Source organism: Oncorhynchus tshawytscha, linkage group LG07, assembly GCF_018296145.1.
Source record: "Oncorhynchus tshawytscha isolate Ot180627B linkage group LG07, Otsh_v2.0, whole genome shotgun sequence".
In the NCBI taxonomy this organism is placed as follows: domain Eukaryota; kingdom Metazoa; phylum Chordata; class Actinopteri; order Salmoniformes; family Salmonidae; genus Oncorhynchus; species Oncorhynchus tshawytscha.
The window spans coordinates 12,629,826-12,646,648 of NC_056435.1; the positions used below are offsets into that span (position 1 = coordinate 12,629,826).

Consider the following 16,823-nt stretch of genomic DNA (forward strand, 5'->3'; position numbering starts at 1 on the left):
CACGTACTACACTTTTCGTAGAAATACTGTCGGCTACATATATTGCTCAAATGTAAACGTGCGTACTTGCTACGTCTCGACCGTTACCTCCGGAGGTACTGAGCCACGTAAACCCATGGAAGCCCATCCCCACCTCCAAATGTAGATCATTTGTAACCTTGTGTGGTGATTTCAGAGATGGCACCACAGGTCCCTGAGTGGTGGGGAGGAAATCGTTTTTCCTGATCTGGTAGTAAATACAGTAGGCTAATCTAACCAAATCCGACCCTAGTTGTAGCGCATGACAAAATAATAAATCGGCTTTGATGGGACCAGATAAATTTTCTAATCAGGGCATATAGTATTTTTTTAACTCCTGAAAAAACTACTGTCCCGAGGGTGTAAGAAAACATTAAAGCCCTTTACACAGACAAAGAGGCAACAACTGCGATTGGACAATAAAACTAACAGGTTCGAACTCGCTGTATGCAGGGTTACATAGTGTAGGCCTTTGTATTTGTAATTAAAAAATATACTCAGACAGTATGTCACCACTATTGTGTTGATTGATTCATTCCAGTCATATCTACATAGCTTAAGCTATAAAAAAAATGACGTTACGTTTCGCCTGGCACAGATTGGATCAGAGCGCATAGGCTTCTCTAGGCTAGTTTCAGCTGTGGTTGTTATCAGTAGGCTACAGTTGATCAGTGTGAAGCAGAAGACTTAATTGTGCACGTTGACAAATCATGAGGCTTCTTATTTAATTGTTTGGGTGGCGGGTATGAGCTTCCATATATAAGTGAATTCAATTATGCCACCGTTTTCAGCCGCAATTACCACATGTAATGGTTTGCATGATACTGCTAAAAATTGAGCCTGGTTTGTTGCAATGCTGTAAGGTAGGCCTACTGTACTTTTATATTCGTACAGGGGGTTAATCGTTCATTTTTGATAGGCTAACGTTACTTGATGAAGACATGCGGTTATAGCAACTCTGCGCTTTTGTCGTGAAGCTCAAATGTAATGAGTGTAGCAGCCTACAGACGAGAAAAGAAACCCTTTGTCTGGTCCAAAAGTATTTGCCCCCTCTCTGATTTTCTCTATTTTTGCATATTTTTGATACTGAATGTTATCAGATCTTCCAACAAAAACCCAATATGGACGACATGGGTCTCATTACACCTGGCAAAAACCACACTGCATTCAACAGTAAGAACCTTATACCAATGGTCAAACATGGTGGAGGAAGTGTGATTGTTTGGGGATGCTTTGCTGCCTCAGGACCTGGACAATTTGCCTAAATAGAATGGACCATGAATTCTGCTCTGTGTCAGAGAATTGTACTGGAGAATGTCAGGCCATCCATCTGCAAGCTGAAGCTCAGCTGGGTCATGCAGTAAGACAATGATCCAACACACAAGTCTACATGAAAATGGTTAGAAAGAAACACATTTGAAGTTTTGGAATGGCCTACTCAAAGTCCAAACATTATCCCAAATTAGATGATGTGGCAGGACTTGAAACGAGCAGTTCAAACTTGAAAACAAATGTCGCTGAGTTAAAGCAGTTTTGCATGGAAGAGTGGGCCAAGCATTCCTCCACAGCGACGTGAGAGACTGATCAACAACTACAGGAAGTGTTTGGTTGGAGTCATTGCAGCTAAAGGTGGCACAACCAGTTATTGAGTGAATGGGGGCAATTACTTTTTCACACAGAGGCAGTGGGTGTTGTATAACTTTGCTTATGAAATAACTATGTCATTGTTGTGTTATTTGTTCACTCAGGCTCCCTATATATACTACTAGCTTTTGTTTGAAGATATGATAACATTCAGTATAAAAAAATGGTTGTGAAAATTAGAAAAGGGGCAGCTCTGTACACGCTGATTAATTGTTGCATTATTCAAGAGTGTAATATGTTTTAGAAGAAAAGTTACTGTTATTGTTGAATAGTTTGTGCTTACCGGCTAGTGGCTACTGTGATATTTACGGTCAATTTAATTTGAGGTGCGGATCAAGAATGTTGCGTTGCCAGCCACAACAACAGGTAAGGCAAGTGTGTAATGTGAATTGATAAGTAGAATTCTCGTTCGCCACCCCGCTCCTCAGACTCTCCTTCATATCTCGTAGTGAGAATAGGGCCTCTCTCTCTGTCCCTCTCTCCATTCTGGAGGTGTTGTCTCTTCACACATTCCCACATGAAAGTCTTGTAAATGGAATTCACACCCGATGTGACCAGTCTGGCGATGCGAGAATGAAACTATATGTTAGCTCTCGGAGCTTATACTCAGTTGTGTCCCAAATGGCACCATATTCCCTACAAAGTGCACTACTTTTGACCCCGGGCCCATAGGGCTCTGGTCAAAAATAGTGCACTATGTTGGGAACATGGTGTCATTTGGCATTGGGGACACCATAATGGCACAATGCTCGAGTTGAAGAGACTTCAGATAACCCAAGTACAACCAGTTGACAACTTCGAAGAGTGAAAAGACTCCATATTTCTGTTGATTTAGACAGACTTACTATACGTTGCATTACAGTGAATCTTCATTCTAGTGTTCTTCCAACAACAACAACCACACAATAAGACTTTGTAAAGATTTGTAGGTGTATTTGTGATGCCCCAGCAGTGAAATGTACAGTACACTGTCTGGACCCCCCACTGCCTTGACAAATGACACCCAACACATTTGTCATGACATGAACAAGACACAAGCAAAGCTGTGCGACAAGAAAAAAACAAGTCACCAAACCGAGTTACACTCCTCTGTTTTTTGACAAGCAATTTCAGAGCACCAACCAGATGTTCATTGGAATCCCTTTGCTGAAGTAAAACCTATTTGCCAAGGCTGCTGGCACTGCCAATGTGGGTATTACAGTACCCGGAGCTGGCCTTAATGAACGCTCACATGCCCAGACATGTGGAGCAGAGCGGAGAGTAGGGCAGTGTCTCAAACAACGCCCTATTCCCTACGTAGTGCACGACATTTGAGTCTCTTCGTTGAGCTGGACCATATGGCTCCGTTCACCAAAAATAGCTTTTCATGTGACTCCCATATAGCTTTTTTCAAAAGATAGATAGATAGGCAGTGTAGTGCCCCTGGATTGAGAGTTATAGGTGCAGTTAAGGATTAAGTGTCTTGCTTAAGGGTACAACGGCAGGAGATGGGATCTTTTACCACTTCAGGCAGTAGCTTGGTAGCCAGGTCATGGATTGCCTTTCCCAGGATACACAGAGAGGACAGGATGAAGACCACCCCCAGGATCACGCAGGCTCTGTAGAGAGAGAGAGAGAGAGGGGTGAGAGGGAGGAGGGCGTTAGGGGGGAAGCGAGAGAGAGGAAGGGAGCGGGGAGAGAGAGGGAGGGAGGTAGACAGAGGGGAAATGGAAGGGAAAAGAGTGAGAGAAAGTAGTGATTAATAATATCGTGCTTTGATAATAATTTGTGTGAGGGATCATATATTGTATTTTAAAAACATTCCCAAATCATCGGCCACCTTTCCATGACAAAGTAGACCTACTGCAACTACCCATCATATAAGCTTAACGCCACTTAACACAATTGCAAATCGTCTCCATTATTTCCACAGCTTTGTGGAAGAGAAAAAGCATCCGTTAAATAAACAACCATTTTGCTTTTCTCCGTGGCTGATTCAGAGAGTTGAACACAGTCTCCACGGATCAATTTGAGAAGAGATTTTCTTTAAAGACAGTTTTATCCAATTAGGTAAGCCTGGCTGGGAGAAGCCCCAAAAATCGGTCAACTGTGTCATCTGGGGTGGTCAGGCATGGTCGGGTTAGCTGTCTGTCTGCTCTCTCTCTCCCCTACTTAATCTACCAGTCTAGCGCAGACTTAGTTGCAATACACACACCATACATATTATCACAAAGAACCCATGAAAAGGGCAAAAACAAGACAAAGTGTCAAAAGTAGACAGTGTATTATAGATATAACATACATGATGTTCAGACAAAACCATAATGGATGGAAACATGTGTGTGGGTCTGTGTGCGTGTGTGTGTGTGTGTTGATGCTCACAGCTGGCTCCCGCTCAGCAGCACCCAGCCCCCTTGGTCCAAATCGGAAGGTAGCTAGGCAACACAAAGTAGAGCGAGAGGAGAGAAGCCATGTAGGAATGATTTCAGTGGTGCAGCGGGGGAGACCGAGAGAGACCCAGAGCTCTGTGTGTGAGAGACCTCCTCGGGCTGTGTAAAGCTCAACAACAGAGACTCTCCCTCACAACGGACTTGATCTTCATTGGGCTATAATCCCGCTGCTTAGAAAAGTCCCTTTTTTGGGGGGACTCATCGACTCAAGGCAATTGGCATCAAGCACATTTGCAAGTTTGATTTTCCTCAAACATCGCAAGACAGTCAATTTAGTTTTGACATCAAAGATGCAAGGTCTTGATCGGACTTGGCAGAACTGTGGTTGACCAGGCTGAGGACGCACGCACACGCACGCACACACGCAGAGTCATCCAGTGTGCGTCTACCCTTTCTCTCCTGCTCCATGTGTCATGTCAGCTGACGAATACAACAATATTCCCCCAATTACAGTGGAAGAAAAACTTGCTGTAAAATTCATGCTGCTCGTTCATTCGTCTACAGACCTGGTAATTTAATTGTCTGGTGGCCTAGTGCCTTACAAGGCCTCTCCCCTGAGGGATCACACATACACACAAACACACACACATTCACCCCCCACAACACACACCTAGGAGAGGCCAATTACTAGCTGCTGGGTAACACAAACCTTCCAATTAGGATTCTGGACCAAAGAGGTGTTCACCGGTATAACTGAAGGCTCATATTAGCCTGGTTAAACCAGATTGAATGCTGCCCTCACAATGGTAAAAGCAGCATTCAAGCTCGTTTATCCAGGCTAATATGAGCCTATAGGCTTCTACAGTAAACCAGAGGCTGTCAATCTGCTGCTGTAATGCCGGTTAGGCTGGTTAAACCAGAATGAATGCTAAACTCACCACTGTTTCATCATTAAAGCAGCATTCAATCTGGTTTAACCAGGCTATAGGCTTATACACCAGAGTCTCCATGGCGATCTGCATTCACAAAAGCATCCCCTGAGACTGCAGCGGATGGTGCCTGGCAATTTCACACATGAAAATGCGAGTAAGGGGGATGAGAGACAATGCTGGGGTTCTAATACTGCACATTACAGTCCCAAAGAATGAAATGCATTGTAATGACTGCAGCGATTTTGCTTAAGAGAGCTTAGAGTGTGCTGAAGAGACAACATAGTGCTAGAATACAGTATCATTTCTAGGCTTTATATAGTTTTGCTGGTCATCAAAAACAACAAATATGATAAATATGGAGGTGATACATCTACTCACATGTACTCCCTGTGTGCAGAGTGAACGGCGGCGGCGTTACTATAGCGCCACACCACGATGATGGAGGACAGCACGTCCAGGGCGGCATCAAACTGCAGAGGGTAAACAACAACAACATCAACGACAACACTGACCAGCTATTCAACAGAAACCCATGAGGGATGGGGGGGGTCACTTAAATGATTGTACCCTTCAGTTATCCTCATCCCAATAACTCAAAAGTCAATGCCAATCTAGCCTAAATTACAAACTTAGACTCCGAAGGTTAGCAGGACTCGATATGGCCAGGCCCTTGTGGAACCAATGTGTGTTTTTGAGATTGACTACATTGCAGTTGGTCTGCGCAGAATAATTTGTCTACGAATCACCTTGCACCCCAAATAACTAGCTAGAGCTACTACTCTTCACGTGATCAAGATCAGTGATCCTGGGGGCCTCCCGGGTGGCGCAGTGCCACCAGAGACTCTGGGTTCGCGCCCGTGGGACGACGCACAATTGGCCTAGCATTGTTCGGGTTAGGGAGGGTTTGGCCGGTAGGGATATCCTTGTCTCATCACGCACCAGCGACTCCTGTGGCGGGCCGGGCGCAGTGCACGCTAACCAAGGTTGCCAGGTGCACGGTGTTTCCCCCGACACATTGGTGCGGCTGACTTCCGGGTTGGATGCGCGCTGTGTTAAGAAGCAGTGCGGCTTGGCTGGGTTGTGTATCGGAGGACGCATGGCTTTCAACCTTCGTCTCTCCCGAGCCCGTACGGGAGTTGTAGCGATGAGACAAGATAGTAGCTACTAAAAACAATTGGATACCACGAAATTGGGGAGAAAAAGGGGAAAAAAATTCAACACAAAAAACAAAAAAAGATCAGTGATCCTGTGCCTTGCTCAAACTGACCCCTCAAAACACACTGACTGTAACGTGTTAGTAATGACATCTGCCCTTTAGCACTCAGTAGTAGATTCATTCAAATACATTTTAAAAGTACCTACAGCGAATCCGAAAGCCGAGGCACTGTGTCTCATGAAGGAAACCGCTGGGGGGGAGAAACAAGAGAAACACAAGTTTTACGATACATGAAGAACATTCATTCATGAAATGCATTTCTATCAGTGTACTGTTGTGAATGACTTGAGAATAACCGTTGCTTACCAAACACTGGCAGCCGGTTAGCTCGAAACCAGCCTACCGGTAGTCCCTGGAGTCAAATAGTATTTCTTTTCTTTTAACTACTTTAGCTGCGCTTGATTGAACTTGCCTGGGACTGGGACCAATAGAACAGTCCCAAAAGTGCAAACCCCGCCCACCCGGCAGTCCAAAATAACAGACAGGCTCAATTAAATGCTCCACGTATTTAAACCCAGGCCGTACACAGCGCAACTACAACACTGTTCTACTCAGCAGGTGGAGTAGTAAGATAAAACGTAGTGTTATCACTCAGCATCCACACCATTGTCAGGTTCACAGCGTTAAAATCCCTAGTTTGCCCTCGAAAGCAATGGGGCCGCTGCTTCTAATTACCGAGCAGTGAGCAGGACTGAGTACCCCACCAATGTGTACATACAGCTGTTTGTAACGCAGATTGTTCCTGAGGCTACATTACAACCCCCCTCCCCCTACCCAGCGTTGAACTCCAGAGTGATTACCATATTCAGGAAATGAGAAATCATGGAATTCAAAACACATCCAACCCCAACCAAGAGAGATTACCCAGCACTGAAGACTACGCAACGTTCATACTAACGCAGCCCAGGCTAATGACTACTGGCTTTGGTTTCCAAAATAATGGCATCCTATTCCCTATTTAATGCACTACTTTTGACCAGGGCCCATAGGGCGCAATATAGGGAATAATATAGGGAATTGGCTGTCATCCGGGTTGTAGCCTGCCTAGGCTTCCTATTCAGGCTGTTTTGAGTAAAAGAGACCCGATCCAACGATTCTAGATCATCAACTCCTAATCTTCCAATCTCGCACGTCAAACACGTCTCCAAACTCAACCATCAAGTTTGCCGACGGGGGGAAAAAAGCGATAGGCCTGATTACCAACAACGACGAGACAGCCTAGAGGGAGGAGGTGACGGACCTGGCGGAGTGGTGCCAGGGAAATAAATCTGTCCCTCAACGCCAACAAAACCAAGGAGCTGACCGTGGACTTCAGGAGACAGCAGAGGGAGCACGCCCCCATCCACATTGACAGGGGCGCAGTGGAGAGGGTGGGAAAACGTCAAGTTCCTCGGCGTGCACATCACCGACAACCTGAAATGGTCCATCCATACAGACAGTGTGGGGGGGAAGGCACAACAGCGCCTCTTCAACCTCAGGAGGCTGGAGAAAAATGTGCTTAGCCCCTAAGGACCTCACATACGTCTACAGATGCACCATTGGGAGCATCCTGTACTCTACCCTGCACCTTAGAGACCGCGGCCCTATGTACATGGCTTTGCTATAAACATTTAAAAAAGGCATTCCATTACTGTTTGATTAAAGGTTAGAATGGGCGAAACGAGTGACCTTAAGCGACTAATGAGCGCCGGTGCTCGTCGGTGCCAGTCGCGCCGGCTCCTGTATCTCAGAAACAGCCGCCCTCCTGGGCTTTTTCGCGCATGACAGTGTCTAGGGTTTCACGAGAATGGTGCGACAAACAAAAAACATCCAGTCAGTGCCAGTCCTGTCAGCTCGTTGACGAGAGAGGTCGAAGTAGAAAGGCAAGAATTGTGCAATCTAACAGGCAGGCCACAAACAGACAAATAATGGCGCAGTCGGTACAACAGTGGTGTGCAGAATGGCATCTCGGAATGTACAAATCGTCGATCCTTGTCACAGACGGGTTAATTGCAGCAGGCGACCACACCGGGTTCCACTCCTATCAGCTAAAGACAAGAAGAAGCCACTCCAGTGGGCACACGATGACCAACACTGGACAATTAAGGAGTGGAAAAACATTGCCTTGTCTGACAAATACCAGTTCCTGTTGTGTCATGCTGATAGCAGAGTCAGGATTTGGCGTAAGCAGCATATCTTGGGACAATAAGTACTCAAGCCCTTTTATATGACAAGCCTAGATAAGTTCAGGGGTAAACATTTGCTTAACAAGTCACATAATAAGTTGCATGGACTCATTCTGTGTGCAATAATAGTGTTTAACATGATTTTTGAATGACTACCTCATCTCTGTACCCCACACATACAATTATCTGTAATGGTCCCTCAGTCGAGCAGTGAATTTCAAACACAGATTGAACCACAAAGACCAGGAAGGTATTCCAATGCCTCACAAAGTTGTTTTTAACATTTTTCGATAGGTAGGCCTAAAAGTTTTTAGGCAAAATAACCCAATCAAAACAGAAAGCTCCTCGAAAGTGGTAATATGCCAGGCCTATTGGTCCTAAATAAATAAACTTAAAGAGATCCGATTTTTTGTTTATACATACTTTGCCTCAATGACACACTTAGTTAGCTTCCCACCTCGTTCCTTTCTGTTAGCATGTGCATGTAGTAAATACACCATCATGCTTTCGGGAAATGTGTCTTTTCAGATTCCACAATCATTCTTTAGTCGTGGTCACTACATCATCTTTGTAAGTCACCTTGATTTTGCACCTGTGTGTTTTATCAGTCTCTCTCTCTCTCTCTCTCTCTCTATTTGTGTGTATTGTTATGTATTACTGCACTGTGGAGCTAGAAACACGCTGCACATGCGATGACATCTGCATATCACATATGGACTGGGATGACCCAGAACGATCTGTCTGTCACCCACTGTGTGTCACTGTGTTTAGAAGGATAAATGGGTGGGGGCTTTACACCCCAGGAGGACTGCAGAAAGAGAATACCTGGGTCTTGTTCATTAGGGCACGCAAGCAAAAATCATTTTTATATGAAAAAACGAAAATGATAATTTCTTATTGGACAAGTCCAGGTAGTCCCTCCCTGTTTCAGTCTATTTTCTTCTGTTTGGTGCATAATGAACATGACCCAGAATAATAAAAGCCTTTTCATTATTGGTCTCTTAAATAACATAGTACTGTAGTGGAAAGGCCAAATCAGAGTACACCCAGGGGGCTTTCACACCAAATTGGTTTGGAGCAGTTTTTCCGAACTCTGTTGCGTTTACCCCCTTAGTTCAGTTCGTTTGGACTGGTGTGAATACTATCTGTACTTGGGAGAGCACCAAACAACGCACATCTTTCGCTCAAAACGTGTGGCCTCAGTCTGTTTCCATTGGTGCATTTCGCTGCAGGTGAGAACGCAGTTTGGACCAAACACAGGAAAACAGCAGGAGGCTGGCAGTATTATTGGTTCTTTGACTGCGAGCATTTGATGAAATGCATGCATTATCTTAACTTGACATCGCTAAAACCTTTTTGTGAGTAGCAGTGCATTTACTGTATGAGCGCATCCTATGCAGTATAGAGGAGACCGGGGCTACAAGGGACACAGGCTACTGAATATATTCACTGCACGTTGCAGTTGGCCACTCAGTGGGGAGACCGGGGCTACAAGGGACATAGGCTACTGAATATATTCACTGCACGTCGCAGTTGGCCACTCAGTGGGGAGACCGGGGCTACAAGGGACACAGGCTACTGACTATATTCACTGCACGTCGCAGTTGGCCATTCGGTGGGGAGACCGGGGCTACAAGGGACACAGGCTACTGAATATATTCACTGCACGTCGCAGTTGGCCACTCGGTGGGGAGACCGGGGCTACAAGGGACACAGGCTACTGAATATATTCACTGCACGTTGCAGTTGGCCACTCAGTGGGGAGACCGGGGCTACAAGGGACATAGGCTACTGAATATATTCACTGCACGTCGCAGTTGGCCACTCAGTGGGGAGACCGGGGCTACAAGGGACACAGGCTACTGACTATATTCACTGCACGTCGCAGTTGGCCATTCGGTGGGGAGACCGGGGCTACAAGGGACACAGGCTACTGAATATATTCACTGCACGTTGCAGTTGGCCACTCGGTGGGGAGACCGGGGCTACAAGGGACACAGGCTACTGAATATATTCACTGCACGTTGCAGTTGGCCACTCGGTGGGGAGACCGGGGCTACAAGGGACACAGGCTACTGAATATATTCACTGCACGTTGCAGTTGGCCACTCGGTGGGGAGACCGGGGCTACAAGGGACACAGGCTACTGAATATATTCACTGCACGTTGCAGTTGGCCACTCGGTGGGGAGACGCGTACGCATATCACCCTGACAGAACACCAGCCACACCTAGAACAGAAGGACTACACCCGAAATGACACCTTTTCCCCTATATAGTGCACTATTTCTGAACAGGGCCCATAAGTCACTATATAAGTAATAGGGTGCCATTTCAGACACAGCTAGGGTCTCCGTGTGACAGGACAGATCTGGTTCGTGACCAGTCGTTTACAATGAAGGCAGGAGAGATCAATTCTCCTCACTTTGTCAAGCCAGATCAAGTGTCTCAGAGAAAGGGTTTGAGAGGAGGGCTTAAACCAACGCTGCACAGTAAAGTCATCCATCTTAGGGTTGTCACATTACCCATAGGTATCATGGTGTAACCGGTGTCACACTGCTTGAGTAACAGTACCGCTTCCTTCCTCAAGAGCCCACACTGATGTTCAGAGTTTGATCCTCTGGGTGTTTCTCAATATGCATACTACCGTGCTCCACACTCTCACGCTTCCGAGTTCTTTCTCCAAGGGCATTCTCTTGAGTACAATCTTGTGAGGACGAGAGTTTGGAGAATGCATGAAAATGTACATAAAGAAAATGCAACACTCATAATTATCAGCTACATGTGATTTGTATTCATCTAGCTGGCCAACTAGTTTTACATGTTAAAAACACGACCTAAAACAAATGTTGTTATGAAAGGTAAATGGCCAGCGTTAGCTACAAATTCTGTGTGGGTCGCTAGCTAGCTACACATTTTTCGTCAGCCTAGGCACAGAGGTTATTCTATGCAGTTAAACAGACCAAAGTTAACATATTATGGTTAGTCAGGCGTCACATGCGATGTGAGCGGGCAACTTTTCATTCCAATGTCCGAGCTCTCTCACTTCAACTCAAAACCAGCCGCCATTGACTTCAGGACATTTTGCGTAGTTTGTTTTATGTGGTTGCGTCATACTACGTCAACAATACTGGGAATATTTCAGTTGAAGCTTGCGTCGATGCATACTTCGAAATATGTACAAATGAAGTACACATCTGAGAATTGCCCTCCGTGTTCCATTTCAAATACCTTCATTACGACTCATACTCCGGCCGTTCCGTGGTCCAGTTTGCTTGCTCGGAGCATATTAAGAAACACCCCTTGTTTCACAAACACACGTAACTTCCTTATTGACACACCATAACCAGCTGCACCACCGGAAAGCTAGCAATTCAATGGCTCAGGCAGTGGTATATGAGGTTGAGGAGTTAGTTTAACCAATTCATCTTGTTTTCGATAGGGGAAAAAATGTAAGAGCACTCCATTTCACGCCAAACCCACTGGCAGTTAAACCCAAACCCACTGCTAGGTAAAGCCCCGCCTTATCTCAGCTCGCTGGTCACCATAGCAGCACCCACCCACAGCACACGCTCCAGCAGGTATATCTCACTGGTCTTCCCCAAAGCCAATTCTTCCTTTGACCGCCTTACCTTCCAGTTTTCTGCTGCCAATGACTGGAATGAACTGCAAAAATCACAGAAGCTGGAGACTCATATCTCCCTAATCTTGTTCTCATATCTCCCTCATCACCTATACATAGCCCATCTGTAAATAACCCATCCAACTACCTCATCCCCATACTGTATTTATTTATTTATCTTGCTCCTTTGCACCCCAGTATCTCTACTGCACATTCATCTTCTGCGCATCTATCATTCCAGTGTTTAATTGCTATATTGTAATTACTTCGCCACCATGGCCTACAGTGCCTTGCGAAAGTATTCGGCCCCCTTGAACTTTGCGACCTTTTGCCACATTTCAGGCTTCAAACATAAAGATATAAAACTGTATTTTTTTGTGAAGAATCAACAACAAGTGGGACACAATCATGAAGTGGAACGACATTTATTGGATATTTCAAACTTTTTTAACAAATCAAAAACTGAAAAATTGGGCGTGCAAAATTATTCAGCCCCCTTAAGTTAATACTTTGTGGCGCCACCTTTTGCTGCGATTACAGCTGTAAGTCGCTTGGGGTATGTCTCTATCAGTTTTGCACATCGAGAGACTGACATTATTTCCCATTCCTCCTTGCAAAACAGCTCGAGCTCAGTGAGGTTGGATGGAGAGCATTTGTGAACAGCAGTTTTCAGTTCTTTCCACAGATTCTCGATTGGATTCAGGTCTGGACTTTGACTTGGCCATTCTAACACCTGGATATGTTTATTTTTGAACCATTCCATTGTAGATTTTGCTTTATGTTTTGGATCATTGTCTTGTTGGAAGACAAATCTCCGTCCCAGTCTCAGGTCTTTTGCAGACTCCATCAGGTTTTCTTCCAGAATGGTCCAGGATTTGGCTCCATCCATCTTCCCATCAATTTTAACCATCTTCCCTGTCCCTGCTGAAGAAAAGCAGGCCCAAACCATGATGCTGCCACCACCATGTTTGACAGTGGGGATGGTGTGTTCAGGGTGATGAGCTGTGTTGCTTTTACGCCAAACATAACGTTTTGCATTGTTGCCAAAAAGTTCAATTTTGGTTTCATCTGACCAGAGCACCTTCTTCCACATCTTCCACATGTTTGGTGTGTCTCCCAGGTGGCTTGTGGCAAACTTTAAACAACACTTTTTATGGATATCTTTAAGAAATGGCTTTCTTCTTGCCACTCTTCCATAAAGGCCAGATTTGTGCAATATATGACTGATTGTTGTCCTATGGACAGAGTCTCCCACCTCAGCTGTAGATCTCTGCAGTTCATCCAGAGTGATCATGGGCCTCTTGGCTGCATCTCTGATCAGTCTTCTCCTTGTATGAGCTGAAAGTTTAGAGGGACGGCCAGGTCTTGGTAGATTTGCAGTGGTCTGATACTCCTTCCATTTCAATACTATCGCTTGCACAGTGCTCCTTGGTATGTTTAAAGCTTGGGAAATCTTTTTGTATCCAAATCCGTCTTTAAACTTCTTCACAACAGTATCTCGGACCTGCCTGGTGTGTTCCTTGTTCTTCATGATGCTCTCTGCGCTTTTAACGGACCTCTGAGACTATCACAGTGCAGGTGCATTTATACGGAGACTTGATTACACACAGGTGGATTGTATTTATCATCATTAGTCATTTAGGTCAACATTGGATAATTCAGAGATCCTCACTGAACTTCTGGAGAGAGTTTGCTGCACTGAAAGTAAAGGGGCTGAATAATTTTGCACGCCCAATTTTTCAGTTTTTGATTTGTTATAAAAGTTTGAAATATCCAATAAATGTCGTTCCACTTCATGATTGTGTCCCACTTGTTGTTGATTCTTCACAAAAAAATACAGTTTTATATCTTTATGTTTGAAGCCTGAAATGTGGCAAAAGGTTGCAAAGTTCAAGGGGGCTGAATACTTTCGCAAGGCACTGTATTTATTGCCTTACCTACCTTATCCTACCTCATTTGCACACACTGTATATAGACTTTTTCTACTGTATTATTGACTGTATGTTTGTTTATTCCATGTGTAACTCTGTGTCAAACTGCTTTGCTTTATCTTGGCCAGGTCGCACTTGTAAATTAGAACTTGTTCTCAACTAGCCTACCTGGTTAAATTAAGGTTACATTAATTAATTAATTAATTATTGAAGAAAACAGTCCTATTGTTGGAAACAAACAGCCTTATAATATCACATTTGTTTACTTTCCAAGCTATAGCACACAACTTGTGACATCAACACTAATCTCTCTCTGTGACTCTCTTCCTCAATCTCTCTCTGCCTCTATCTACTCCGTTCACCCAGAGTGACAGAGACAGCAGGGCAGATGGGAGATGTGTCACTCTCTCTGTCTCTCCGGAGACCTAAGTCAGTCCCTTTCCACAACATAGACGACAGATGTCATTGGTTCCTCACAGCCACTCCAGATGACTTCATTTCTGTGTCAATTCTCACAGTCAGATCCTCTGTCTGCACTGACACTGACAATTACAATGATCAAATCCTTTGTAGCATATTCTTGGGTTCGGGATCACAGATCTGACAAAAATATGATATGCAAGTGTTATGATATACCCATGTGACATGGGTTTATTATGTCAAATAATAAAATGTCCAAGAGAACGCCATCTCACAGACACAGGAAATATGTCCGGAGTGGAGAGAGTTTTAAAAACAGCTCTGCCTAGGTATGGAAAGGAACCTTTGATGTTCAAAGATCCTATATGGGACAGTGTCAGAAGATACGCTGAACAGAGAAGCTACCCAGACAGACTGTTGTTGCAGTAGCAGTGCGTGGGTAAAATCACTGGGGAAGCCAAGCATGAAGAAAGCAATATTACAACCTATGTGTTGTGATCAATGCCTTGTTTGCTCTATAACCTGTTAGTTCATATGCCTTGCCACTGTGATATATACTGTAGGCCTAAGGCAGAGACAATAAGAAAACAGACTGGCAGAATAAATTCAACTGCAACTTGGTTTCATCACAAAACCAGAGAGAAACATCTGTCCACAAAGCATATCGCATGTAACAAACAGTTTCATGACCTACAGCATGGTCAATCAAGTTAATGTTTCCTGAATTTTCAGACTACTAAACAACTATTGATTTAGAACCACGGAGAGTTGCCGCAAGTCGCTAAGAAAACAGTGGCTGCCTCCACTATTCCAGCAGCATTTCAACATCAACATCCTTAAATAACCTATGCTTAGTCTAATACAGTGACAATTAAAAAGGTACCAAAAAAATGTGTCCAATCAAAGTAAGCTGAATATGATGTGGCTGTCCATGGTACTGTGTGTGTGTGTGTGTGTAAGTAGAATAAACATGTTGACTCACCCTAGAAATGCTACACACTTTTAGTTTTCCTTTCATGGACAACGATGAGCCAGCTAGTTAACATTAGCCTACTACATTTAGCTACAGATTGAACTTCCATCCACTCAGGCCAGGGGCACAATGTATGAATTAATGGTTGGATCAGAATCATCATTATAATCATTGTCCAGTATGGAGAATTAAGTAAACCACAAGTCCAAATCCCTCCATCCATGGCTAATTTAGGAAAGGGACCATTTTAGCTAGCTGGCTAGCTAGCCACCAGAGAACAACACAATAAGATGCAACAATTCCATTTTTTTCTGTCAATGAAGTTTGGTTTTATTTTGATGTGATTGGTGTGAAGCCAAATCCAAACTGGCTTCCCTTGACACGTATTTTTTGTTTGCGCCAGGAGGACATTCACAGTTGAGCTCACTCACTTTAGCTCAACGCTGACTGGCAATGATTTTATTGAAAAAATGATCAAGGGAGGCCAAATGGTGGCTGGCTTTCCTTGCATTCAATGCTACGGGCGGCAACAATGTCACACTCGTTTGGACCAGACAGCATCAGATAGACGGCCTACACATTAGAGAGACAGAGGGGCGCTGTTTTGCTCGCTTGGATGCTTTCTCCGGGGAGATACATTCAGCCTCTCAATTGAAGGAAATTTATGAAAAACAGAGACGAAAAATTATTAATATATGTTTTTTATTTTTTAATTGGTACATTTTTGAGGGAAGCCTGGCTTCGCTTGCCATCAATGAATACACGCCACTGTTGTGTTGGGGCCAATGCCATTGCGTTTACCCCAATAGCATTAAGCTTAACCTATGTACAGCAGTGTCAGTGTGCCAGCTGCATCTCTATCAGTGGTGGAGCAATTGAGAGCAGGTTAATCAGTTGAAATGCAGTTTACTACACTCTTTACTATCAGAGGGTAATATAACCGCAGATCTGTTTTCCCTGTAATATTCCATAGTATACTATAATATTACAATTTTATTTGTATATTTGTTTACTGGTGTGGTTTAATGCTTGCTTGGTCAGCACGATTCTAAAACTGCACTGGCGAACTATGTGAAATTGTATTGTGATTTACAGAAATACAGCACATTATACGTGGTTTAATAATGAGTGCGTGCGTTTCTGCGTGAGTGCGTGATGTGCATAGATTTAGCTGGGACAAGCGCAGACATTCCACAGGCCCTTACCTAGCCTACACAGAGATGTGTAAAACAATGTTTTCAAAGCCTTGCTTCAAATCTGGAGTGTCTGCATACAACCTCCAACAACCTGCCCATGTATGAGGATATACTACGTTTTATGTCATGCGACACAAAGCACAATGAACCACACAACCTCCACCTCCCAAAAGTAAAAACTCAACCCATCTTGCACTCCAGTCACAACGCCCCCCCCAGCCTTTCCATCCAAGGGCAGGTAGGTGAAGTGGACATGGCAGAAGACAATCATCACTCAGTCAACTCCATGCCCCCACACCCGCTACTCTGAGCCTCCCTCCCAATCTCCTTTCATCCCT

At 44.4% G+C, this 16,823-nt stretch overlaps 1 protein-coding gene across 2 annotated transcripts in view; it reads right to left on the bottom strand.

Moving 5' to 3' along the window:
• The window catches only part of LOC112253995 (transmembrane protein 163), a 46,782-nt gene that overhangs the window by 20,058 nt on the left and 9,901 nt on the right, over positions 1-16,823 (bottom strand). For both annotated transcript variants that reach the window (XM_024426189.2, XM_024426188.2), the window contains exons 3-5: positions 6,326-6,369; positions 5,342-5,433; positions 3,164-3,260 (exon numbers count right to left, since the gene is read on the bottom strand). In XM_024426189.2, the coding sequence (XP_024281957.1) occupies positions 3,164-3,260; positions 5,342-5,433; positions 6,326-6,369 (233 nt within the window). The remainder of the gene's footprint in view (positions 1-3,163; positions 3,261-5,341; positions 5,434-6,325; positions 6,370-16,823) is intronic.